Source organism: Magallana gigas, chromosome 8 (assembly GCF_963853765.1).
Source record: "Magallana gigas chromosome 8, xbMagGiga1.1, whole genome shotgun sequence".
In the NCBI taxonomy this organism is placed as follows: Eukaryota; Metazoa; Mollusca; class Bivalvia; order Ostreida; family Ostreidae; genus Magallana; species Magallana gigas.
The window spans coordinates 34,445,189-34,464,282 of NC_088860.1; the positions used below are offsets into that span (position 1 = coordinate 34,445,189).

Here is a 19,094-nt window from a genome sequence, read left to right on the forward strand (position 1 = left end):
ACAAACTGAGCAGGTTATATTCTTATTGCTATTTACATATTTTAGATATTATATTAGATGTTGTACGCACATTTTACATGTATTTACCCTTTGTCAATTAAGATTGTTTTCCAAAGAAGTGGGTCAATACCCTTCTCCCTCCCCTTAAAGTGTATATTTTTATAAAAAAAAATCCATAGGCTCCATTAACTTTTGGACAACTAAGTTAAATTGGGAAAAAAATTAAAATCTAATCAATTATAAATACTTACTGTTAATTTTTTTGCACGAACTTGTAATCAATGCTAGCTTTAAATAATCTAATTAAAATCAGTACATGTACATCGCTAGCCTGCATACGTAATTAAAATATAATATAATTTATAGGTTTTGTAAACTTAATTTTAGAAGTGAATTTGACTTTTAAAAATTCTTTTAAAATTGCATCAATAATTGCTAAAATAAACATGTATGCTGTTTTGAACACATTTTGATTACACAAAGAAAGTAGCCGATTAAATGTTTATCTGTTCTTTACAGTTTTGTAGCGCTTTAACCAATGAACAATTGAAACAAATATTTTATTTCAATTTTAATTCTGAATGATCGGAATTTAAATTAGATTAAAATAACACTTATAAATATTGAACAGATAAAATAAATTAAACATCTTTTTTTTAAGTATCTATTTTCCCGTGCAGAACCTCATGGTATTTTCTACACAAGTGGATTATCTTTCTTGTTTTTCGACGTGATCATATACAAATGCCTTTATAAACATTGGTTAAAGTATTTATCGTACAATAAAAAGGCTCTCGGTTTCATCCAGATTGTTAAGCTTGTTTTTGGGCCCGAATTGTCAGAGATTTAGAGGCTTTAGATGAAAATGGTAGACCTACATGAGTTTAAAGTCGGCCGCGCGAGTAAACAGATGCTGACGGGCGGATCAACAAGTTATAATCGGTAGCGAAAACGCAGTCGCGAGTATAATGATTTCTCAATAACCGGTTATTTTATAATTAATTTATATTCAAAACATTCAATATCAGATTTAGTACCCCAATGTAAATTGTTCCGGAATGTTAATGGTTCAATCGTGTTATTTTTTCCAATTGCATGACTGTACAATTTTTTTTATGCCGATGATCAAGAGTTGTCTTTTGTTCGTATCAAACAAGCACGGAATCTACATTCGACCGTGAGTTATGAGTAAAATATTAAAGAATAAAAATATGTTCATTTTATTTATTATAAAATATACTGCATTATAGGGCCTTGCTATTTTAAAGACACGTGCTCATTAACAAAGTTACAGCGCCGCTGTTTTCTACCTGGCTATCAGACGAGCTTTTTTTTCTTTTACGTAACGTTATTTCTTTATGACGTTATTTCTCTGTTTTTATACAAAACGTCATAAGGACCCTTTTCTCATGGGCGCAATCATAATTATAGTTTAACATTGGGCAAATGCTCTGGATAACCAGAATCATTCCCATCGACCTAATTTTCTAACACGTTGTAAGTTGTGAATTATCTAGTAAAAATCCCTACCCTTAACCATAGATATACTTCCTGCATATGGCAAGATACATTAAACATGACCCCTGGGGTCATCCTAACCCCCTGGAACTGAAGATGGCAAACATTTTTGAAAACCATTGATATTTTTATCATTAAACAATATAAGTCTATATTTGCATATCAATTGTTCTTTCCCACTGTAAGTCCATACGGAGGAACTGCAATTATTTTTTCTATAATCGCAATTGCTCTGTATGTATTTTATGATGTCATAAAGGTGTGACGTAATATACTTTTCCATAATGGTATAGATTTAAACCACTATACGATACATCATGTGTTTTTTTCAAACTCCATAAAATTGGTGTATTTAATTAAAACAAGTCTGATTATTATAACATTTTAAAGGAATTACTGTTATAAAATATCATTCATTCTGTTTACAAATCTATGTGAATTAAGGAAGATACATCTCAGTCTGAATGTTTATTTTTGATGCAATATCTAAATGTCAAGGTCTAGGCGAATACAGGGTATAAATTGCGAGTGGTAAATTGCAAATATAAGTAATAAACAACGATTATTTAGTGAACATGGCGTTATGAATAGCAACTGCTCTGCTGGCATATTTCCCATGATGCGCTAGCGCGCATCATGGCATATGCCAACAGAGCAATTTCTTAATTGTTCCTTCTGCTATCAAATGGTAAACAGGTCTTTAATGGGGGGTATTTCTGACCCCCCCCCCCCCCCCACCCCACCCCTGAAACGGAAAAGTCCTAATGCTTTGAGATAGGAAATATTCTTGAGATACAACTCCATAACCATATTGTTTCTTGTGTTATAGCGCATCAAATGGTATTAAAGAGATCACACATAGAAGTGGTCCCGATCCGCTGAAACAAGAATTACTCAAATATTTTGAAAACCTTTGTAAAACTGATTTTAAACCAGTCATATTTTTGTTTCTTGTGCCATGGTGCATCAATTGATACGTAGGTCATACGCAAAGGATTGGTACGAGTCCCCTTTTTATCAATAAGAAACGCTACTTATTCTCAATAAGTTATAAATTAATAAACGGAAGAATATTTTATTTATTTCTAGGAAGGAAATTAAACTCCGGAAATCTTTTCTGAGACTCTTTTTACCGAATTATTGGCTCTAAAAAATAATATGAGGGTTGATCCAAAAGTAATGTCACAGATGCGATAAAATCATGAAAAATCCGTGTAAAGTGACAAAAAATTGTGCTTTGAAATATCTACCTAATTCAATTCACACCTGAAAATTTTAATGCATTCAATGTGATAATTATTTCTGAAGATAATAAATTTTGTAGAGCATGAGGTAACGATAGTCCCGCACGCCAGCGATGTCATTTCTAGATCTTTGTCGTTCTGGTAGAATTTCGTAATTTAGTACTCTATATAAATTCGCCACGATGGTCTATTTTACCTTTTTTTAATCATTTTTGTTTCATACAGTAACTAATTAATCTTTTTGTAATCGATGAAGTAGTATATTGGATTATTTAATGTGCGATCAGTTTGTCCAGGTCTCTTCAAGAAGTCATGAACGTAGCTTTATGATATTGCCACTGACGTAAGAAACCAGCTTTAATTTTCCTTCAGAGCGTATGTCTTCTATATATCTAATTCATTTATTGACATGACATATGCTTTTATCAGGTATTGGAACCATGATGAGGGTACCCTGATCTCTCACTCTTAATTTTAGGTTGATATATCAATTCCAGTACGTTTTCAAGTGATTTCTATCCATCGAAGCAAAAAATGCATTTATCACTATTCGCATGTCCAGCCCGTTTATGCGTTGATCTAAAGACAAAAGGCATTTGGTAGATATCCGAAATGGACAGTAGCGGTCCCTAATTTTTCAAAACAGTTAGAAAAAGTTAATAACATATCTGTTTTAAAATATTGTGTTGTTTGGGGCATTTTCAAATTTTGAAGCATGTAATTTATTTGTATATACAAACCTTAAAAAAAATGTAAATTTGTGACGCGGCGATGTCACGTATATATCATGCTATAAACATCTATATCTTGTTAAGTGTTAAACGAAATTTCCTAGAAATTTTAATTCGAATATAATTTTTTATAAGGAAAATTTTGATGTATCATTTTATACAATACAGCGCCAATGAGAAGCAACTTTTGGACCAACCCTTGTAAATAAAATATCTTGGACCTTATCTACTCCAAACATGTTTCAAAAGTTGCTCGACTACTGTGTAAATTCTAAAAGGAATTATGTTGACTTGTATTTTGTAAAAATCGATTATAGGTTTTTAAGTAGTGGTGAGTAATCAGAAATCACTCATTTAATCAATTACCTTTAAAAAATCGACCCAACCTGATTGACCCTGAATGAAAATTAAATTTCAGAAACCTTATTGTCCAATTACAGTACGCTACCATTCATTTCCCAAGAGATAAGTGTTATGTTATTGTGTAAATTAAAAAGGAAAATCTGGAAACGAAATGTTTTCAGAAGGGATAAAAGCAATTATTGAGGTACTATTAGTCCCCCGGAATGAATTAAAAAAACTATAGCACAACTACATGTACAGGTTACCCCAATTCATATTACAAGAGATAAGAAAACTGTGCATTTTAAAAGGATTTTTAGGAAGCAGGATTTTTGGGAGGGATAAACGTTATATTTAAGCAACTTTTTGATCCCCGGAATTAAGGTGGCTCTTTTTGATGACGCAGTACGAAAAAGCATGTTATTCCGGTGCTGGCTGATTTCAACTGAGGCGATTTGTATGAGACCGCTCTTTTTAAAAAATTGTTAAATGAATAGATTTAATTTGGTATATGGAAAATTCATTATTTACATCTATGTTGTGTCGTATTGTTTATCGAAATAAACAATAAAATCAAGTATAATATTATAGACTTTTCTTTCCCATTATTGTCATCTTGCAGCATAGCGCAGTGGGTTAGAGGATTCACTATCATAATGGACCTGTAAGTCATGAGTTCGAATCCCATTGGGGATTCTTAATTTTTACCTTTCCAATTTCAATTTTAACGTACTTTATTCCACATTGATATCGAAAGATGTTCCATAACACCTTAAAGGAATGCAAAGGTGGCTTTAAATTTACATGTATCTCAGGTCGGGATACATAAATCCTATAAGTTGATTTCCTCCTTTATTTATTTCACTTAGGTTTGCATTAAAGCAAATATATTTACTTATATAGGCCTATAATGAAATATGTAAGTATTAATCATTCCAACAAAATATTTAGGAATTTTTTTCAACTAAAAAATTGAAAAGTTCCCAAGGTGTTTGGGCCTTGAAACTTAGGAACAATAACTCTTACCTGAGAAACTTTCATACCTAATAAAATTTTTAAACTTTTGTGTTTATTTGCAATGATTTTCATTCAATTTCTTTAAGTCACATTTATTAAAATACATATTTTATAACCCCCAGCAGCTTTTCCAGATAATTTGTAAACAGAGTAAGAATATATGAAAAATTATGTTTTGGGGAAAAAAATTCAAAAATTCAATAATAAAATATTTGAATGTTATGAAGTCTTATATATTTTTTAATGTGTCTGAAGGATATATCAATCATATGGCAAAACTATTTCTTTTATTCTGTTGATAGTTAACATTTTAAAAATTATCTTACAAAAACACGAAAAAAAAATTTTAAAACTCTTTAAAAATACCTATCGTATCACTATCGTTATTTTAATATTTGATAAGTACATGTTTTCTGGTCTTCTATTGAAAATTGGAATAAACTGTGGGTGTATAGAGCCACCTTAACGAGGCCGAGTCTAATTATTTCTACCCAAGATATTTTGATAAAATTAGTTGCATATAATTAAACAACATTCAATTTTTTTAGATAACAATTTATTAACTTACCATCCCAATTTCCTAGGGGGTCGTCATAAAAGTTAATCACACTGTCTGTCGTCTGTGCAAAATTCGTTTTAGGCAAGGTAAAGGTCACTGACAGGGAAATGCAAATTTTGTGTCAGGTCCATGACTTTTTATTAAGAAACATAAGCTCTTTCTTCACACAAAGACGGCTTAGGATCTGAGGGTGTGTGCCATTACCTTTACCCAGGATCATTTTGATAAGATCAAAAGTTTGTATTCGAAGTTTCTATTTTATATAAAGATTACTTATGATCCATGGATATGTCATGAAGTTTACCCAGAGACAGTTGTGTAAGTTCAAGGTCATTGTTTAATAATGCTTAATTCCTGTCTGTGTCATATCTTGTATAAATGGAAATGATTAGAATTTACAATTTGACAGAAAGATTGCCTATGAGGCCACATAAAATAAATTTAAAGATTCTCAACCTCTCCCGCTCCGAAATATTTTATTTTATTTTTTTCTGGAAAAAAATCAGGCTCGGTATAACAAATTTTTACAACATTTAATGGCTGCTTGACATGTGGATAGTCGTTTGATTTCAGTCATGTTTGTTATCATATTGATACACATGTCTTCATGCATCAACAGTAAATTGTAATCAAATGGAATTTATTTGGTTTGTACACAAATTGCTTTGTGTACTCATAATAGCATTAAAAATCTTTTTAAAAGTTTTTATTTAGTTTTTATTTAATGAACATGACAGTGAAATCGTTATTTTTAGAATAAAAAAGTCCATCTTCCCGCCCCAAATTGTTTGGAATTCAGGATTAAAATCAAAATATTAATTTAATGTGGCCTGTCGTGTAGATATGTACTGACTTAAAGTTTTGTCTTTCGTGCAAGTTGTAAGAAAAAAAAAGACATCCATTATTTTTAATTGACCCTTTCACGATAACTGCAGTGCTGCTATCTTGTAATGTAAATTGATATACTCTGCCGAAGTTGTAGAGGGTAGATAATTAAATGACGTAATTGACACATTTCATATTTCGTCTTATTTCATAAAATAATGTATTCTAGTTTTTGTTTCTTACACAAGGAGTTTACCTGGGTTTTTTTTGTCCAGAGATATTACGGTATATTTTGGCTTAAAGAATTATTTTTTAAAGAAATAACACTATGAATCTGAAATGCTAATATGTTTCTGTAAATGAGCTAATAACACTTATTTCATTTTCTTTATGCATAGTTTAAAACACAGAAATACGACGACGCGTAGGCGCCATTTTGCTTTTTACACTATCTTATTCATAAAATTACAATTTCTCAACTACGAAGAAAGTTAAATGTATAGATAATTATTATTTTGTTAACTTTTGGTGATTGTATTACAGTATACCAGAACACTTCCATCTCCATACGATTCGGCCTCAATATCTTCTTCACCTCTTAAATGCACTGACAGATTGAAATTAAGATGTGATTGATTAGGTGCATTTACACTCTTCGTACAGGACGTATGGTTTGTCCTTCAGTTTAAAAATAAATAAATAATCGACCATCGGTGTACCAAGTCTGGTGACAGTTTTTTCAGCGGCCGGACGCTGGTAAGCGAGTTCATGTCCAAACTAAAAAATAAAATCATAACAAATCAAAGCATTGACAGTACTGGTAGACGAGGGCACCATTTCGAAGAAAATTATCATTTTGTTCCAGGATTATTTTTAACATCGAGATATAGATACGGCGAGCGTTTTCTTTTTTCAAGTGCGAAATTTTACAAAACGTTTAAATACATGTACATGCACGTTTTCTATTCTTTTATCAAACTGTGTTTTAAAAGGGAACTACTCAAGAATTAGGAGAAAAGCTTATAATAAAATAATATAACTTATTGCATTCAGTTTTAATTTTTTAAAAATTAAATTCGTGTTTATATGACTGCTAGCTTGTTTGAAATGTATACAGCTTGTGTTGTTAACACAACGTTGTGTCCAGAGGACAAATATTAGTACTATTTTATGCTTGATTTTTTTTTATTAGCAAATGAGGCTTTTCACATTGAAAATAATAATCTCTGGACCAGCACTGATGACTTAATATAACCAGGAATTTTTATATTTATTTTGAATTTGCAGCTTAGTCAACTTTATATTAATCATACAAGTTTTAATGATATGATGGCTATTGTTTGCATTATATATATATATACATTTTCACCTGAAAACCCCCGTAGTTCACTTAAAAAAATTCTGTCAAATGTGTTTACACTTTTTTACGCGCAAAACTCTTATCCGCTTGTAAAATCACGCTGACTCTGAAATATCGACAGCGCTGGCCGGACAGGATTAGATACGCTTCATTACACGTGGATTGGTCGCTACCTATGCTCCTCAACTTAATGTGTTGTATTATTTCGCGCGAAAGAGTAAACTCGTCTGGACGTTAAATTTAGCTTTCATTATTCTTATAGTAGGCTGAATATGTATACCAAAACCACAGGTGCTTGTGGACTGGACCGTGCACTACCCCCCCCCTTTTTTTCTATATTTTTTTTCAATTTTTTTTTATTTCTTTTATTAATTATCATTAACAACCCATTATATATGTCTCCAGCCGAAAAATAAAATAAATATCACGACTTGGTAGCATTTTATAATCACACTCCTTTCCCCTATATATATAAAGAGAGAAGGTAAGCAACTCCCGTTTGTTTACATTGAGGTACCACCTGGGAAATTCAAACGATTACTATATCAAATATCGCTATACCTTTGGTGTCATCTATTTTTCTCACTTCCACACATATCCTTCTATCTGAAAACTTAAAAAAAATTAGCACGCTGAACCGTAATCTATCCAATTAATAAACATTTGTCACTCGCGACCACGATATTTTGAAACGTTCCAAGTAGAAGCTACGGAAGTTAGCTGCACAGCGACATCTATGCTAAGAACGATAACTCTTCCCGTGTTCCGAATGTCATTGACTTAACGGTAACGCACGAGAGGCCCGAAAAAAAAGTATAAGACTACTGTCACGCTCAACAGTACTTTGGGGAATTTTAATTTATATTAAAGCTTCACAGATAATCACGAAAATTACAGTGGTTGTTGAATAAGCGGGTTTAGAATCGATAGATGCGGGTGGAGGCTGTAGCAATATTGATATTCATCTCATACGTGTGGTGTATATTACCCGTGTGATAAACCTTTGCTATATCAAACGGCTGGTGCTTTATCAAATACTTCCGGTACGAACTATTTTTGACACAGCCCCTTGCTTCAACGCTTCAGTGACTTTACTTGAAAAATGTTTATGGTACTTTTAACATAACTATATCTACTAAAAATACATATAAAATGAATTTTGTCAAAGACTTGAATAACAAATATGAAGGAAAAATATAACTGCGTAGCATAGGCGTCAGAACGCGGGCTAATGGGGGGGGGGGGGGGGGGTTATACATATACAAAACCAAAAGACGTTCTTTCTGATAAGTTTAGCTCCCTTCAAACTTTAAATTTGCGTTATGTAGTTTTTAAAACTGAAAATTACGTTAACTATCAAGGAGTTTATTGGGATGACGCGATGAAAACAGAGCACTCTTACAAGAACTTGCCGATATAATGTTTCATAAGACGTTGATCCCACCACTAGTAAGCATCCGTATTTACTGTTTTCAATATCGAATCAGTAAGCTGGTATTTGTGTTATAATATATCAAAAAATGTTCCTTGTTCGAGTCAATTTAAACTAACGAGCATTCGCAACTTTGTGTATGTCAACAAAAAAATTGATTATTCAAGTCTTCTGATCAGTATTTTCATTTAATCAAATGAAAAGCTTTTAGAAAAATTATTTAGAGCAAAAATATTATTCCAAGGGTTATTTTAGTGAAACTTTACATTAAAACAGTTAGATTTATCTCAGAAATGACGAACTAAATTTTATTGCGCAAGGTCACAAAACAGCATATCGAAACGTTGCATCATCGTTTTTAACCTGAAAAAAAATCAATTCGGGTCATATGAGGGGCTGTCTTAAAAGCTTCATAATATAAATCAAATTGTATGAGATAAATAGAATATATATAATTGTGTGATTTTATATCTGCTTTATTAAACTCGTAAAAATGGTTATATTCGTTCGGCAAGCCTTGCGAATATATACACCATTTCAACTGGTTGGATAAAGAAAATATAAAATCTCTGCGCACATTGTAGGAACGGAAGTGTACCGTTTTGGGTAGCGCTGTTCGTCAAAGCGAGTAAACAAACTAAACACGTAGCTCTGCGTACAGTAGAAGACAGTTTTTGTGTAATTTTAATCAAATGAATTGATCAATGGATTTAAAAAACTTCTGGAACAATTCAATACGTTACGGTTATAAACTGGCAAAAGTATAAAAGTTGTATATACTCTTTATGCAATACGCTTTTCAAGTGAATATTTTTGAAATCAATATCCAAGGTCACACTTCCAGATTGAAATTATTATTATGTACAAAATACAATCATTACAGTTGAATTGGTGACAGGTTAAGGTAGATATATATATCAAGCGAAAAACCTGATCTTGCTTCTGATGCCATTGCAAATAAAAGTAGACAAAATCACCAGAATATCACGAGCTGTGATTATATCATACTGTATACGCGTAGTGCAAAATCCTTTGAATTTTACTGTACGGGTAGTTCTGTTAAAAACATTGTGATGTTTGTTTTGGAGAAGTTTGGTTTCGGATGGTCAGTTAATTAATCAGAATGACAATGGTATGAATGGATTATTTCTAAATAATTTTTCAATGATGAAAAACAAATATTGTTGTTGCAACGCAACCCCCCCCCCCCCCCCTCCACCCCAGTAAGTAAAATAACCCAATACATGTAATCACCACAAATAATTTGACAAAACTTAAAAAACGCAAAGGATGTTTGGAGTTAGGAGTATATTTAACGGTTGTAAACTATAGTTAACGAATGATAATCTAAGTTTATCTGTCTGCAAATAACGTTAACGATAGATTTTGCTGATGAATATAGATTCACATCTGTAAACGATAATTTACATTCGTTAACTATGGTTAAGATGTGTTAATCATAGTTTCACAATCGTGATACTATATTTATCAGATAAACTATGTTTTGCAATCGCAAATGGTTGTTTTCAGTGTTAATTATAGTTTTACACTTCCTGAAACATAGATGATCGCGTTAACTATAGTTTACATATTTGAAATATAGATTATTGTCGTTAACTATAGTTTTCTGTCCGTAAACTATAGTTTACAACCGTTAAACCTAGTTTTTCGACCCTGAAAGTATGATTAGCTCATTTTTCTGAAGGTGGCGTGCCATACATTTCAAGAGTGAACTCGGAAATGGTTTTCCTCAGCTACATGTTTGTATATTGGGGTGAATCTTTAGGGAAATTATGTTTGACATCCTAACGCCTTGCAGATTAAGATACTGATGCAAATAGTACATCGTGAGCATGGGAGTTTACGTTGTTGATTATTGTTATACAGTATCTTAGATAATGGATAATAAAGAAATATAATTTACATGTATTTTCAATGTTACGAAACTCGAGTTATTAATGGAATATTCTTTGAAAGAGTGAGGGATTCTTTGTGAAATCAAGTAAAACTAGTTTTTTGTCATAGATACGTTGCATTGTTTTCAAAGATGGTGGGGTGGGCAGACAGGAATTGCAAGGGGAACTCCGAAGGCATATTTTTAATATTTTTACAAAGAAAAATATCATATAAGAAAGAATTTTCACATACTGAATCGTTTTATGTGTGTAATGTTAGCAAACTTTTCTTATCAATATTTTTTGCAACACAACAAAATGTCTACTCTGCGATGTCCACGCAAACAAGTGTTTATTGCAGAAAAACTGCTGAGATGTACAGTGTTGTGCTTCATACAAAACATTCTAGGAATATAGCACACACACCTGAGGTTATATATTTTTCTCACAATAAAAAATAAAAACCGTCTACTAAATAATGCACAAGGTACACATCCTCGCCATCTTTTATTTATTTAAATTTATCGCATCAGCTGGAAGTTTTACTTGAATCTCATCGGTAAAATTATTTGGCGATCCTCTCCGTCTGCCGATCAGTCCCTCAACATCTAAGATTACAACCGATTCAACCTATACGGCCCATTACAACTGTCAATAATAAAAATCATCCTTCAATCTGCACCATGCGCCTGTGGCATATAACAATCAAAATGCAAACTTCATTCATCATTACAATCGTTGTCTTAATCGTAGAGTAATCGTACTAGTCGTATCAAATCTCAAAGGATCTTGAGGTCTATCGTGGCGATCGGGACTGTTGAGATTTGTCAAGATGGTCATTCGTGCTATATACATGTAGATATGGCCGTCAGGGTCCAATCGTAACTCTTTCGTCTTAATCGTGAAAGGACGTATCGACTAGCATTACCTCGTACCTAAGTCTAAACTATACAGAAGTTCCAAGAGTTTCGATTTGTCAATCGTAGTGTTAGTTATCGCACAACAGTGGGAACCTACATGTAGGATAGCTCATTGTAATGTTCGGAGCTACGCGTACAGTTGTTGAACTGCGAATCAGAGCTACCCGTACAGACAAGTAAGAGCTACGCGTACAGTAAACAATCTCGAAGTATGTTTAAAACAACTTCAGTTTCGAAGAATATATTGCTTTCTTGATACATGTAACTTTTTTGTTTCAAAGTTAACATATTAGGGAAATATTATTATAACAAGAAACATTATTTTTTGTCAAAGAAAATGAGAAACACTTCTCTGGATATTGTGATTCAATTTCTTATTGAATTTTTGTACTGTTTTAGGATGGAAATGACAAGTACAAACTTATTCTAGTTTACTACCGTAAAAAATCGAGACACTGTCCGTCCAGATATTAATTATTTACGTATTTTCAATCTACTATGAAAATACTGTACACAGCGCTACTTGTTATCTCGCTTCGACGAACAGCGCTACCAAAAACTGTACACTTTCATTCCTACACTGTGTCTGCGGGAGATTAACTGATAAAGCGGGTCTAAAAAATAAAAACGACTGTACGATTACACACAATTGCTTATGAATCCCGAACATCATCAATATTAAACTCATACATATTCATACTTCTTGTGAATTTGATGTATGAGCCAAAATTTACGACAGAAATGATGTTCATTAATTTTCATGTGTATAGTTCTATCTGTTGTATATTTGTGATTGTCAATACGTTATTAATTTTATAGTAATATTGGAACATGAATCCTAAACGGAAATCACAAATTTCGCCGCTAGGTGATGTCCGTCAAATCCACAAAGTGCATTATCGACGTCACAAGCAAGCGGACCGGTAGTAATAGAAGAGGCTCATAGAGCCTCCGTCCAAAAATGATGATGATGAGAGAATAGAAATTTAGATTTTCTACTAAAATGAATGATGCTATATTAGAATTTTAGCCAAACACTATATATAAGCTGGTATAATTTCATGAAATACTCTGTCAGTAAATTCTAATTTACCCTATCAAAGGTCTGGACCATTTCTCAACTAAGAAAAAAAATTAAAACTCTACACCTATGTCTGCATAAAAAAGCGCAAAGTCATGAACTCTCTCATTGTACTCGGTTTCGTTTAGATGAAATATCCAAATCTTTATGCATTTCTACAGGACACCTCCAATCGTATTCCAAGTATACTTTGGATACAGTATAAATGTAAGAGGAGTTTTGGAAGCCTTTTTTTGCCTCTAGTTGGCCCAATAAAACCAAAATCTTCCTGCAGGTTATAATAAAATACCAAATCATTCTAGGATATAATAAACTATTACATGTATATAAAATGTATTGTTATACTTTTATGTTAATACTGAAATCTGATAGGGTTAGACGCAGTTTGTAATCCGTTCTATTACTCTCAGCATAGGCAACACACTTTGCAATGGGTAACACAGTGAATTGTTACATGCGCATAAATTAGGCGCGTACGGTTCGCCATAGAATTCAAGTCATTCCTTAAGAAGTCAATAATCTGTTTGAAATAATGCAATTAAATAATGAAACAAAAAACAATAAAATTTTCTAAAAATATTAGGAGATTCGGTAAAATAGAATAGTGTGCGGATCTAAAAGGGGTGGGGTGGAAATTCGGACCCCGCTGGAATTTGCAAAGATAAAAGGATTACAATATTTCGATTTATAAGAAAATGAGTTTCAATTCTATGAAAAGGTTTGACCCCCCCCCCCCAAAAAAAAAATAAAATAAAATTATTATTTGATTCGCTTGATCTTTCAAAAATTTCACGACATTGCCTTCATTTTCATTCGGCGGAAAATACACCTTGCTCATGTTTCTATTCCATCACAAGTACCAAGCCTGTTTGGTATTAAGCTTTTGTGAAATTATATTTTAAACAATATCAAGAACTTGATATCCATCAAAAACATATTGCCGTGTTAAGCAAACTTAAACTGAGAAGAAGCACAATTGTATACATTTTTTAGCTTAGAAAATTTATTTTCAAGGCGGGGCACAATCAACCATGCCACAGCGTGTAGCTGAATTTTCCATTGTTGATATACAGACAGAAGTCAACATATGCATTGACATTCTAAAAGAATAGTTTCTCCCTGCTCGAAAAGCAAAAAATTGATTTTTTTTCAGTTTCATGATGAAACTTTCAGATTCTGTTTCACTATAATACATTAACCGCTGTTACAAAATTGTACTCGATGCTAATTGATTTGTTCATCATACGATATAATGTGTATACACTATACAACAGCTAACAGTGAAGTATGTAGTATAACAAATGTATAGAATTATGAAAAAAATGATGCCGTTTATCATTTAAAATTATTTTAATTATAATATATTTTACTTATTTTATCATATGATCATTCGGATATGTAAGACCTTAATTCAATGTATTAGTTATTTTTAAAAATATTATTTAGTGTTTGACTATTTCTCATTCCAGAATCACATATGGAAAAGTGCATTTTTAACCAATGGGAACAGGACGACTCTTGTTTTATTTCAACAAAGGCGTGTAAAGAAGTAGAGAAAATGATTAAAAGCAGTAACCTGGTTATTGTGGCTGGTCACTCAGGGTCCGGAAAGTCAGCCATTATTCAACATATTGCGCTCAAATACAGAGAACAGGGCTGGACCATAAAACGGGTAAAAGAAGTTAAAGATATTGTGGATGAATATTCTTCAGGTCGATTTCAAAAGAACAAAACCATTTGTGTTTTTAATGATCCACTAGGAAAAGAATCATTCAATGAAATACTGAATAATTCATGGCAAAAATATAGGGAAGAATTAGAGTTATACTTAAAATCAGCAAAAGTTGTGATGTCGTGTAGAAGTCACATTATTCGTGATGCTAGATTGACACGTTATCTCGTTAATCAATCAAACGTCGTAAACATAGATGATAAAGAAACTAAATTATCCGTTAAAGAAAAACGGCAAATTTTAACCAAATATATGTCCAATGTGAACTTATCTGACGAAGATCGTTGTAAGATCCTTGAAGTAGAAACGTATTTTCCGTTATTGTGTAAATTGTATTCTAGCAAAGAGGAATACAAACATAAGGGTATAGAATTTTTTACAGAACCCGTAACAGTGCTGAAAGAGGAAATCATAGAGTTTAGAAAAAAAGACAAGGGTAAATATTGTGCTTTAGCCCTCCTTGTTCTTTTTAACGATGACCTTTGCGTAAGGAATCTTCTAAACAATCAAGACACGGAATACAAATTCAAACACACTTTGAAACTTTGTGGATTACCAAAGAACACACCTCCCTCAGCTATTATAGATAATCTTAGCTCCCTAAAGGATTTTTTGGTAAAAAAAGTTGGAAACATGTATCATTTTTATCATGATTTAGTGATGGAAGTTACCACTTATGTGTTGGGAACAGATTATCCCACTGAAACAATAAAGTACGCTGATATCGGATTCCTCAGAAGAAGAGTAGCACTAGGAAATTGTGAAGAGCACAACGATTCATTTATTGTCTATTTAAATGACGGATACAAAGAAGAACTTGGAGAAAGGTTTTTTACGGAACTGCTTGGAGAACGCTTTTTAGATGTCGTACTCAATCCTTGTCTAAGGAATCAAACAGTAACCGAAATAATGAAAAAAAAGATATCAGATCATCCTAAATATATACAGAAATTATTAGAAACAAAACAACTGACAGTTTATAAACAAGATCTTGATGGAACATCTGAAGACTTATTTTTGACGAAACTTTCGTTTTTAAATTTAGAAAAAGAAGTATCGCCGCTATTTGCTCTTATTGTATTTTGTCATACACAACTATCACAATACTGTGTCAATACCCTACAACAACAAAAAACGTGTTTTTTAATTTCTGCAATCTGTTGCAATGGTTCAATTGAATTGTTTTTTAATGTTTTTAAAGATCATGGAGAAGGAACTTTAGAAAAAACATGGGGAGTTTTATGCCCAATTCATATTGTATCAGTGTTTCATAATTATGAACTACTGAATGAGCTTATTAAGATAGGTGTAAAAGTCAATCAAAAGACTGACGGTTATGCTGGTTGGACGCCTCTTATGTTAGCAGCCTGTAACGATACACGGGAATACAGAGACATTAATCATGAAAAATCAGGTGCAGAACGAAGAGATATCACTGTACAACTTTTACTGAGTAATGGAGCAGACATTAATTTATGTAAGGAGGGCGGAGCCAGTCCTCTCTATATAGCTTGTAAAAACGGACATGATAGCACTGTACAACTTTTACTGAGTAATGGAGCAGACATTAATTTATGTGAGGAGAACGGAGCCAGTCCTCTCTATATAGCTTGTGTTGACGGACATGATAGCACTGTACAACTTTTACTGAGTAATGGAGCAGACATTAAATTATGTGAGGAGGGCGGAGCCAGTCCTCTCTATATAGCTTGTCAAAACGGACATGATAGCACTGTACAACTATTGCTGAATAATGGAGCAGACATTAATTTATGTCTGGAGAACGGAGCCAGTCCTCTCTATATAGCTTGTCAAAACGGACATGATAGCACTGTACAACTTTTACTGAATAATGGAGCAGACATTAAAATGTGCAAGAAAGGTGGAGTCAGTCCTCTCTGTATAGCTTGTTTTGACGGACATGATAGCACTGTACAACTTTTACTGAGTAATGGAGCAGACATTAATTTATGTGAGGAGGGCGGAGCCAGTCCTCTCTATATAGCTTGTCAAAACGGACATGATAGCACTGTACAACTTTTACTGAGTAATGGAGCAGACATTAATTTATGTGAGGAGAACGGAGCCAGTCCTCTCTATATAGCTTGTCTAAACGGACATGATAGCACTGTAAAACTTTTACTGAGTAATGGAGCAGACATTAATTTATGTGAGGAGGACGGAGCCAGTCCTCTCTATATAGCTTGTAAAAACGGACATGATGTCACTGTTCAACTTTTACTGAATAATGGAGCAGACATTAAAATGTGCAAGAAAGGTGGAGTCAGTCCTCTCTGTATAGCTTGTTTTGAAGGACATGATAGCACTGTACATCTTTTACTGAAGAATGGAGCAGACATTAATTTATGTGCCGAGTACGGAGCCAGTCCTCTCTATATAGCTTGTGAAAACGGACATGATGGCACTGTACAACTTTTACTGAGTAATGGAGCAGACATTAATTTATGTCTGGAGAACGGAGCCAGTCCTCTCTATATAGCTTGTAAAAACGGACATGATAGCACTGTACAACTTTTACTGAGTAATGGAGCAGACATTAATTTATGTGCCGAGTACGGAACCAGTCCTCTCTATATAGCTTGTAAAAACGGACATGATAGCACTGTACAACTTTTACTGAGTAATGGAGCAGACATTAATTTATGTGAGGAGGACGGAGCCAGTCCTCTCTATATAGCTTGTCTAAACGGACATGATAGCACTGTAAAACTTTTACTGAGTAATGGAGCAGACATTAATTTATGTGAGGAGGACGGAGCCAGTCCTCTCGGTATAGCTTGTTTTAACGGACATGATGTCACTGTTCAACTTTTACTGAGTAATGGAGCAGACATTAATTTATGTCTGGAGAACGGAACCTGTCCTCTCTGTATAGCTTGTTATAACGGACATGATAGCACTGTACAACTTTTACTGAGTAATGGAGCAGACATCAATTTATGTGATAAGAACGGACCCAGTCCTCTCCAAATAGCTTGTTATAACGGACATGATAGCACTGTACAACTTTTACTGAGTAATGGAGCAGACATTAATCTATGTACGAAAGTCAGAGTTAGCCCTATTATTTTTGCTTTTGTTAACAGACATTACAAAACTGTTAATATTTTACTCAACAACGATGCAGACTCTAGCCTGGCTTGTGGATGGGAAGTCAATCCCGCCTTGGTTGATTGCTTTGATAAACAAGACTGCACAGTGGTATTTTTACTACAAAAAGACAACATTTCAAATCACTTGTATGACCCGGATTCGTATTTTTCTCTGTTTGTATCATGTCAGGTAGAAAGAGCGGAAAGAATGATATTTTTAGAACGTTTAAATGGTTTCACGATCATATAACATTTTATATTATTTGGTGAACTGAGAAATCAAATACGTTTATGCAATTCAGGATATCAAATCAGACCTCGTGTTGAAAACAAACGTTTAGAAGGCCTTGAAGTCTGCGTTTAATTGTTTTAGATTAGTAAAGTTATCTTTAGTGGAAAAATTACTTTTTTGACTGAATGTTTATTTTTCACATAAGTGAAAAAGTATAATATCGGCATATCTATCGTTGGTAATAGGCGTTGACATCTACTAAAATATATTGTATAAATAAATAGTTGTCTAAGGGAGAGTATGAATACAAGTACAACTATCAACCTACATGTAACAAATGATAACAAATTATGTTTAGCAGAATTATATTTCTTTCAACTTGTATGTCTTGTGTTTAATCCTGTGTATTTATGAAATAAATTGCTTGATATAATCATGTTTTTGTTAATCTAAATTACATGTAATTATTACACGTGGTTATTGAAGTAGTAAAGTGCCCAGTATATTAGAAAAGTGTCTGGTATTCTAGTAGTAACCAAAAAAAACCCCAAAAATTGGAATGTATAATGTAACCCAGTCAGTAGACAGAACACCAGTGAGGGTCATACAATGTATTTCTTCAATATATACGAAAAACCTGAAACATACAACATTAATTCATTTGACAGTTATCTCAGAATACGGTACAATAACTTGGATAAAGATTATTTAATATATAGCATGGAATTGTTAAATTATAAACATAGAATATATTTAGAAGTAATAAATTACACAAGAATTACCAGACACCGGCAGCTAATCGCAGACAAAGCTCGCGCTTAATCTTCATGCATACAGGTCTGTCCCCTCTCAAGGCAGGACAAAGTGTTCGCGGGCCTGGTTAGTTAGGCGGGGAGATTGGTTAGTAGAAGTTAAATTTAGAATGTTGTCAGACAGGTCAAACTAGTAGTCGAATGGTCAAATAAAAATAAACAATTTCACGTGGACAATCTCACCTGGAGATGTAAATAAAACACACACACATGCACACAGAACTAGTTACGTTTACAAATAGACAAACATTAAATATTAATTACTTACACTGGTTACATAT

General features: G+C 33.0%; 1 protein-coding gene across 11 annotated transcripts in view; it reads left to right on the forward strand.

The window, feature by feature from the left end:
- The window catches only part of LOC105344498 (uncharacterized), a 57,207-nt gene extending 38,782 nt beyond the window's left edge, over nt 1-18,425 (forward strand). For all 11 annotated transcript variants that reach the window (XM_066068566.1, XM_066068565.1, XM_066068567.1 and 8 more), the window contains one exon: nt 14,394-18,425. In XM_066068566.1, coding sequence (XP_065924638.1) covers nt 14,394-18,019 — 3,626 coding nt within the window. In that variant the 3' untranslated portion in view covers nt 18,020-18,425. The remainder of the gene's footprint in view (nt 1-14,393) is intronic.
- The last annotated feature ends 669 nt before the right edge of the window (nt 18,426-19,094 follow it).